We start from the raw sequence: 8,778 nt of genomic DNA, 5'->3' as shown, positions 1-8,778 counted from the left end.
CATCATACTTCATTGGGCAAATCTGCTGCACCAGATCTCTTTAAAGTGTTGAGAAGTCACTTTGAGGACTGAGGTATGCCTGACCCAAGCTGTGGTATTTTCAGTCACTTCATGTGCATGTTAAAGCTGGACAGTGAATAGGGAAGACCGAAGAAGAGTTGATGCCTTTGAATTGTGGTGTTGGTGAAGAATACTGAAAATACCATGGACTGCCGGAAGATAAAACTATCTGTCCTGGAAGACATGCAGAATGCTCCTTCCAAACCAAACCAAACCAAACCAAACCAAACCAAACCAAACCAAACTCACTGCCATTGAGTCAGATCCGACTCATAGCAACCCCTCCTTGTGTTTCCAAGGTGGTATCTCTATGGAAGTAAATTGCCCAATCTGCCTTCGGAGGAGTGGCTGGTGGGTTTGAACCACCAGCCTTCTGGTTAGCAGTCAAATGCCATAGGCACTGCATCACCAGAGCTCCTGGAATATTCCTTAGAAGTGAGAATGGCCAGACTTTGTCTCACCTACTTTGGTCATGTTGTCAGAAAGGACCATTCCCTGGAGAAGGAATTATCACACTTGGTAAAGTGGAGGGTCAGCAAAAAAGGGGAAGACCCTTAATGAGATGGATTGACACAGTGACTACAATGATGAGCTCAAGCATAGCAAGGATTGTGAAGGATGCTGCAGGACCGGGCATCATTCTGTTATACATAGGGTCACTGTGACTTGGAGCTGACTCTACAGCACCTAGCAACAGCACAGTGGCTAGCCAGACGATTGAGTCTTAGCTGTTAAGAGCACAGTGCTTTGCCTGAATTCTGGCTCTACCTCTTACTAACCACTTTGAGCCTCATGTGTAAAATGAGAGTGGTCGTTACTGTGTGTGTGTGTGTGTGTGTGTGTGTGACACAGAAAGAGAGGAGAGAAAAGAGAAGATTCAGGGAAATAAGCGTGTACGGAATTTTGCAGGATGCCAGCACAGGATCATTGCTCTACAAATGGTAACTGCTTCACTATTTCACAGGTAAAAATGAGGCCCCAAGGAAGGAAATGACATGGTCAAGGGCATAAACCTAATAAAAGTCAAGGCCAGAATGCCAACTCCTGTCTCCTGGCTCACTTGCACTGCTGCCCACTGATCTATACAGGAGGAGCTGGTACACACTGGGCTGAGCAGGAGGCTGGCTGTCTGCAGGGTGGGCTTGGTCCAGGGCCAGGCAAGATCTGTTCCAGGAAGAAGGACTGAGGAGCTCAAAGTCCAAGGTTTCTTTGGGCTAGACACAGAGACCTTTCTAGCTCTATTTTATTTAAAAATCTTCTTGGCTTTGGAATTTGGCTACTCCCCACCTCCTTTCAACTAGAAACTCAGAAAAGTACTTTGTTATGGCCCCATAAGAGCACTGGGATGGGACCTTGGGTGCCCCATGAGATCCTTCTCGAATGAAGCAGTTCCTAGGTTATCCTTCCAGGAAAGGCTGACTCCTTCAGGAAGCCCATCCTGATTTTCTGACACCTGCTGTGGATTGAACTGTGTCCCCCTAAAAGAGGACTGAAGTCCTGGCCCCTGCACCTGTTAGATGTGATCCTATTTGGAAATAGGGCTTTTCTTTTGTTATGTTAATGAAGTCATACCAAAGCAGGTGGAGTTCTAAGCCTAATCACTTCAAAATTTTAAAAATAGCAGAATGGACACAGAGACACACGCAGGGAGAAGCAGATGCCAAGGAACGCAGGAAATGCCAAGAAACAGCAAAGATGGCCAGCAGTCACTAGAAACCAGCAGAGAGGCCCATAGAAGGAATCAACATGGCTGGGACCCTGATATGGACTTCCAGCCTCCAAAACTGTGAGAAAATGTTTGTTTGTTTTTTTTTCTGTAAAGCCACTCACTTGTGGTATTTCTATTATGGCAGCACAAGGTAACTGAGACACACCTCTTCTTCTGCTTCTTTTTGTTTGAGTTCTCAGAGCCCTCTGCACCTCTCCATGGCAGGTATTCCAACTTGCTTCCTTCCCGTAGGCCAGGGATCATCACCATTTTTGTACCAAGGACCCTTTGGCTCCCTGGGAAAGCCTCTGATCCCTTCTTAGAACAAGATCTTTAAATGCATAAAATGAAATATATGAAATTACTAAAGAAACCAATTATATTGAGATATATCATTAAAATATAAAGCCAAATTGATGCTATGGTAATAATGTGCTCCTTTATCAATGCATTAGGAGCTCTGGTGGTGTAGTGCCTAAGGCATTTGACTGCTAACTGGAAGGTTGGAGGTTCAAGCCCACCAGCCACTCTTCAGAAGGAAGGTTGGGCAATATACTTCCGTAGTGATACTGCCTCAGAAACCCAAGGAGGGGTCTCTATGAGTCAGATCTGACTTGAAGGCAGTAAGTTTGGTTGGTTTTGGTTTATCAATGCATTAAATCACAAGATCTAGTAGTGAACCTAATAACTACTATAATTTTGACATTGTGGTGAATATACATTATATTCTAAAGTATCCACAATAACTGTAATGCCATTTCAATGGGGAATTAAGTCACAGGTGCTGTCAACACTACTGTGGTTTGTTGTCTACATTCAGAATGGAAGGGAAGACTACCTTTCACTTAGAGGTTAATCTAAATAAAGATATGACTTTATTCCCCTCATCCCAGTTCACAGGCCTGAGGACCCCATCCATGGTGCCATAGAGGTCATTTCTAGCCTCTTCCCTCCCCCCCCCAAACTTTTTATTGTGATTTGGGTGAAAGTTTACAGAGCAGATTGCTTTTTCATTCAACAATTCATACGCATTTCATAACATAAATGTTTCATAACATTGATTACAACCCCCACAATGTAGCAGCACTCTTCCCACATCCTCCTTGTGTTTACTGTTTCCATTCATCCTTCTTTCCTATCTCTTTTTGGCTTCTGAGATTATCCCTGGGCAAATGCTGCCATTTTAATCTCCTATGATTGGTTATTTTAAGGAGTGCATGCCTACCTGGTACTATTGTTCACCTTATAGGCTTGTCTAGTGGTTGGCTGAAAGTGGAGCTATAGGGATGAGTTTGACTCTAGGCTTGAAGGGTGTCTGAGGACCAAGTTTTTGAGGTTCCACCAGTCTCTATCTGATCAGTAAGCCTGGTCTTTTTTATTATATTGCATTTTGTCCCATATTTTTCTCCCACTCTTTCCAGGACCTCCTATTATGATCCCTTTCAGAGTGTTTACCAGTGGTAGCCAGGCACCATCTATTTCTGCTGGTCTCAGAGTTGTAGAAGCTGGGCTTCACATGGCCCACTAGTCCTTTGGACTAATTTTTTCCTTGAGATTTTGATTTTATTCACTCTTCTTTGCTCCAGATAGGGACAAAACAATAGCTGCACCTTAAATGGATGCTCACAAGCTTTTAAGACCCCAGTTGCTACTCACAAAATCAGGATGCAGAATATTGTCTTCATGGATTATATTATGTCAATTGACCCTGATGTACCCCAGGGCTGTGGTCCTGAGCCCTACCAACAATTTGATTCTAGCCTTAAAAAAACTAATTTTAAATTTCTGGCATCAAAAACTGTAAGATAATAAGTATCTGCTTTTTTAAGCCACTAAAATTTTGGTAGGAGCTCTGGTAGCATAGTGCCTAAAGCACTTGACTGCTAACCAGAAGGCTGGTAGTTCAAACCCACCAGCCACTCCTCGGAAAGAAGATGAGGCAATCTACTTCTGTAGTGATACTGCCTCAGAAACCCAAGGAGGGGTCACTATGAGTCGTGTCCAACTCGATGGCACATAACAACAACAACAATAAAGTTGTGGTAATCTGTTAAAGCAGCAATAAGATAGTAATGTACTGGTCAATACATGCTGGCTGGAATCACCAGTTCCTCCAGTTTTTGGAGGAGTACATATGAGAGTCATTTCTAGCCTCTCTTAATCACACCCCCCCCCCCATCTAGACTATTGTTACCCTGATAGCCTGGTGCAGCGCCTGGAACATAGTAACAAAACCTGTTTCTGTTGAGTTGATTCCGACTCACAGTGACCTATAGGACAGTGTAGAACTGCCCCATAGGGCAATGCTTTGAAGTTGGTGGGAGTGAGTCAGACCAAAGGAAGTTTTGCTTCCTGCCAGCAAGGCTGCTCTGGAGTGGGTCCCGGTGCTAGGATGTCCTTCTCTGGGGAACTTGTTTATAAAAATAGAAGAAGCTTCTGACTTCCTTTATGGAGAGGGCTTGGCTATTTGGAATTGGGGCTACTGACAGTGCTGATGTTTTGACATTGGTTTCCCAAGCATGATGCCTTAACCCCAGAGACATAGCCTCAGGCAGGAAGGAGGATGAGGGTAGGCTTGTGGGGGAAGAAGTCAGGGCCCATGCCCCTCCTGCCAGACAACATAGGAAACAGAGGACACTGCAAAGTATATAGAATCAATTCTGGAGACAGTCAAATGTCACAGTTCTGTTTGTTCCATGACAGGGTGAGAATTTCCATTACCTTCATTTCTACCACCCTGAAGTATACCACGTCTTTCCCTAGACATTTTGTTCACTCTGTGCCTTGGCTCCAAAGACTTTAGTTCTATGGCATTCTTATTGACCCACAATCCTCAGCTTTGGAGTGTCGAGCTGTGTCTAGTTCACAGTTTAGCAAGCAACTCCTTTTAGGTGGAGTAATTCAGAATGGGATGGATTTGGCTTGTTCTTAGAAGACCCAAGGGGATTAGGCTGACCTCGAACATTGATTTCACCATGTTCCGGGTTTTAGAGCATGAATTGACTAGACAGCCCCTGGTTAATCTTTGGGGAGCTCTGGTGGCCTAGTGCCTAAGGCATTTGACTGCTAAGCAGAAGGCTGGCAGTTCACACCCACCAGCCACTCCTTGGAAAGAAGGTTGGGCAATCTACTTCCATAGTGATACTGCCTCGGAAACCCAAGGAGGGGTCACTATGAGTTGGATCTGACTCAACGGCAGTGAGTTTGGTTTGGTTTGGTTTGGCTAATCTTTATTATCAAAGGTAGATTTTATTTCCTATGGTGTTGCCATTTTCCTGTAGGTATGTCCTGCTTTATAAATTAAAAAATTTACCCAGGTGGGTAATTGGGATGAAGTCACTTCCCTCCCAGTTGTCCTGATATGGCTGGTTTATTGAGAAGTGGCAGAGTTTGTCAGCGCCTTTCATATATCTGACCCATGCGTATTGGGAAGGCATTCCTTTTAGATGGGAGCATTGTGTTTTAGTAACTCTGGATTATCTTTTCAAACCAAGAGGAAATCCTTTAGATATGAAAGACAGCAGAGCACTGGACCCAAGCAAGACAGTTTCCTGGTAATCTTCTGAATATTGAATGTTTATATAAAGTTATATCTGTTTATTTGACTTGTTAAAACTTAGGAGAAAGCAGGCAGTCCCCTGTACTGACAGCCTGGGTCCTGTTTAGAAGGAGGGTGAGAAGAGCTACTTCAAGGTCATGATGATCAGTAAAGAGCCCTGTAATGGCCAATTAAAGGCCAGGTAGACCAGTAACTGAAGAGGTAGCCTTGGGTAGCCATGCTAATAGCATGTCTTTCCAACCACTAGTACCACCAGTTGTCATTGAGTAGAACTGTGCTCCATGGGATTTTTAATTCCCAAATTTTCAGAAGAAGATTGCCAGGCCTTTCTTCTGAGGCTCCTCTTGGTAGACTCAAACTTCCAATCTTTCATTTAGCAGCTGAGTGCGTTAACTGTTAGCACCACCCAAGGATTCCTGTCTCCTGACATTGTGTCTGTGTTATCCACATTTCATTTACTGGAACCTGAGTCGACAGCACCATGGCTTCTGTTTACTCTCCCATGATGTCTTCAGCTCTGTGAAGAAGTCCAGTGTATATAATCTAATGATTTGGTCATGCCCTCAGGAAACATGAGGCCCAGAAAGACTTCTTGGACTGGTAGGAAACTGAGTAGATGGCGACTAACTCAAACCCAAGGACATCTGTCAGAAAGCCCTTCTCTCCTTCATTCAGCAACACTGATTGCAGATGTTGATCTTGCTTCCTACCTGTCAGGATGCTCTGGGCACTAGGGTCATGGCAAATAGGTGAACACTCCTGCCGGCATAGAGCTTACGCTCTCAAAGGGAAGGCAAGCAATTAAAAAATAAAATATGGCTAAGTGCAGAGAAGAAGATAAATCAGGGAAAGGGAATCAGGAGTTTCATGGAGAGGGAGCTTCCACTTTTATATAAGGTCTCACTGAGCAAGTGACAATTGAGCAAAGAGCAGAAGGAGGCGAGGGAGTGAGCCAGGTGGGTATGAGGATGAAGAGCATTCAGGGCAGTGGGAACAGCTAGTGCAAAGGTCCCAGGGTGGACACTGTTGGTGTGTTCAAGTAGCAGCAAGGAGGCCAGTACAGAGAAAGCGTGAGGAAGAACAGAGAGCTAGAAGTGACGTCAGACAAGCTATGGGGACAGATTTTACAGGAACTTCTAGATTGTTACTAGGATTTTGGCCTTTATTCTAGATGCACAGAGTCAAACCTACTCTGACGTAGGTGTTACTGGTCATTCTAGACACTGTGTGAGAATGGCCTGAGGGGCCAGTTAGGAGGCTGTTGCAGGATCCAGGGGAGATGTGGCAATATGGTCGGTCCAGCCTTGTCTGAGGGTTGGGGGTGGACAGCATGCCAAGTGTAAAAGCTCCCTGAGGATTTAGTCTCAGACTTTTTAGGCCAAGAGTGTGGTGCGGGGGATGGGGCTTTACCGTCTAGGTCTTCCCAATGTCATGCTAAAGTGGTCATCTTTCCATTGCCTGAAAAATTGATGAGAGATTTTATTTAAAAGTCTCCCCCAAATTCCTCCCATCTCATCCTTCAGCCTCCAGTGGTCACCTTGAAGGTGAGCCCTGTTCTTTTGGTGCTAGGCGAAATGCCGTCCCCTGAACAGTTCTGGACTTTCCCTGTGTGATGGGCTTATTCACTGCTCACCCCTGAGGTCCATGTTTCTGGGTTGACAGTGTTTCCACCTTTGTGATCTCATTAAAGCCTCACAAAAAAACTGTGGGTAAGCGGGCCAGAAATGAGTACCAGTTTTCCAGATGGGAACACTGACTCGGTGTAATCAAATGCCTATCTGGGACCTAGGTCAGTAAGTGGCAGAGCTGAGACTTGAACCCAGGCCCCCTGACTCTCTGTTGTTGTTGTTGTTATGTGCTGTCAAGTCGGACCTGACTCATAGCTACCCCTCCTTGGGTTTCCGAGGCGGTATCTAACCTTCCTTCCGAGGAGTGGCTGGTGGGTTTGAACTGCCGGCCTTCTGGTTAGCAGTCAAGTGCCTTAGGCACTACGCTACCAGAGCTCCTTGTGTGTAGTATGTTGTTGTTGTTGTTATGTGCTGTGGAGTCGGACCTGACTCACAGCAACCCCTTGTTGGGTTGCTGAGGCGGTATCACTACAGAAGTAGATTGCCCAACCTTCCTTCAAACCCTGGTGGGTTTGAACTGCCCGCCTACTGGTTAGCAGTCAAATGCCTTAGGCACTATGTTACCAGAGCTCCTCCCTGACTCTCTAGCCTGTGGCATTTCCCCTGACCCATTAGTACCCTCCTCTAAAAGAGTGTCTTATCTCTAAATGATTGTGCTCCTGTGCAATCACTTGATGGGGAAACCCCTGACTGTAGCAGGCACTACAGCCCCAGACGAGAAAATTAAGCCACCGCCACTCCTTTGCTCCCTCACTTCCTGCTTTCTTGCTGCAGCTGATCGGGGCCCTGGTGCTGTCTGTGGGGATCTACGCAGAGGTCGAGAGGCAGAAATACAAAACCCTCGAGAGTGCCTTTCTTGCCCCCGCCATCATCCTCATCCTTCTGGGGGTTGTCATGTTCATTGTCTCCTTCATTGGTGTGCTGGCTTCCCTCCGAGACAACCTGTGCCTTCTCCAGTCGGTGAGTCAGCTCCACCGTCCCTGGCCGGGAGTGATGGGGGCTGGGAAGACTGCCTCTGGGCCCTGAGGGCAGCTCAGTTCTTTAGGCCAGGCCTCAAACCAGCTCCTACAGAGGGTTTCCTGGATCAGCCGATCTGTTCATGCTGGCCCAAGAGTCCAGCACCTCCACTTTTACCAAATGTTATTCTGATCGTTTACTTAAACCCTTTGACCTCTCATTTCCAAGTGGGAGAAATAAACTTCAAATGAGAGCAAGTGAAAACAAACAAGGGAGGGAGTGGTGATTTCATGAGCTCCTGTAACCAGCGAACCCATGGCAGGGCCAGGGGTGCGGGTGTGTTGGGCTTTCACTCTTGCCCTCCCAGCCAGGGCTGTTCCGGCCCACCTGGCGTTCAGTGTTATTCTCTGGCCAACAGAGTCCTGATAGTTCTTGACCTCCAGGGAATCTTTCCTGGTAACTCTGGCTAAAGACCCAGGCTCTGATGGGCCTGGTTTGGGCCATGTGCCTATCCTGGTGTCAGTGGGTGAAGTCCGCCCTCCCCATACCCCCTACTTTGGAATGAGGGATGACTCCCCAAAACCAGCATCTATTCACTCTACACAGATGTGCCTGTCTTGGCTTCATGTCTCCCCTCAGATGGGAAGCACCTATAAGCAGGGTCTTGGTGCTGCCTGAGGTTGGAAGTTGTTGGACTCAGTTTGAACAATGCCTTTTCTCCAATAAATGGTAGGTAGGGATGAGGTGCGTATCCTCAGAGCCTCAGGCACCTCCTCACACACCCCACCTCTGGGGGTCCTTGTATAGCAAGCTGTCATTGCTGCCCTAGTCTACCCATCAAGCAGGTCCTGGCTTCTTGGCCCAGC

At 46.4% G+C, this 8,778-nt stretch overlaps 1 protein-coding gene across 1 annotated transcript in view; it reads left to right on the top strand.

The window, feature by feature from the left end:
* The window catches only part of TSPAN15 (tetraspanin 15), a 68,194-nt gene that overhangs the window by 40,521 nt on the left and 18,895 nt on the right, over positions 1-8,778 (top strand). Inside the window, exon 2 of the mRNA XM_007940666.2 lies at positions 7,730-7,915. Within this exon, the coding sequence (XP_007938857.1) occupies positions 7,730-7,915 (186 nt within the window). The remainder of the gene's footprint in view (positions 1-7,729; positions 7,916-8,778) is intronic.

The sequence above is a fragment of the Orycteropus afer genome, unplaced genomic scaffold (assembly GCF_000298275.1).
Source record: "Orycteropus afer afer isolate SDZICR_OR568_19922 unplaced genomic scaffold, OryAfe1.0 scaffold00070, whole genome shotgun sequence".
Lineage (NCBI taxonomy): Eukaryota > Metazoa > Chordata > Mammalia > Tubulidentata > Orycteropodidae > Orycteropus > Orycteropus afer.
This window is presented reverse-complemented; position numbering and strand designations above follow the sequence as displayed.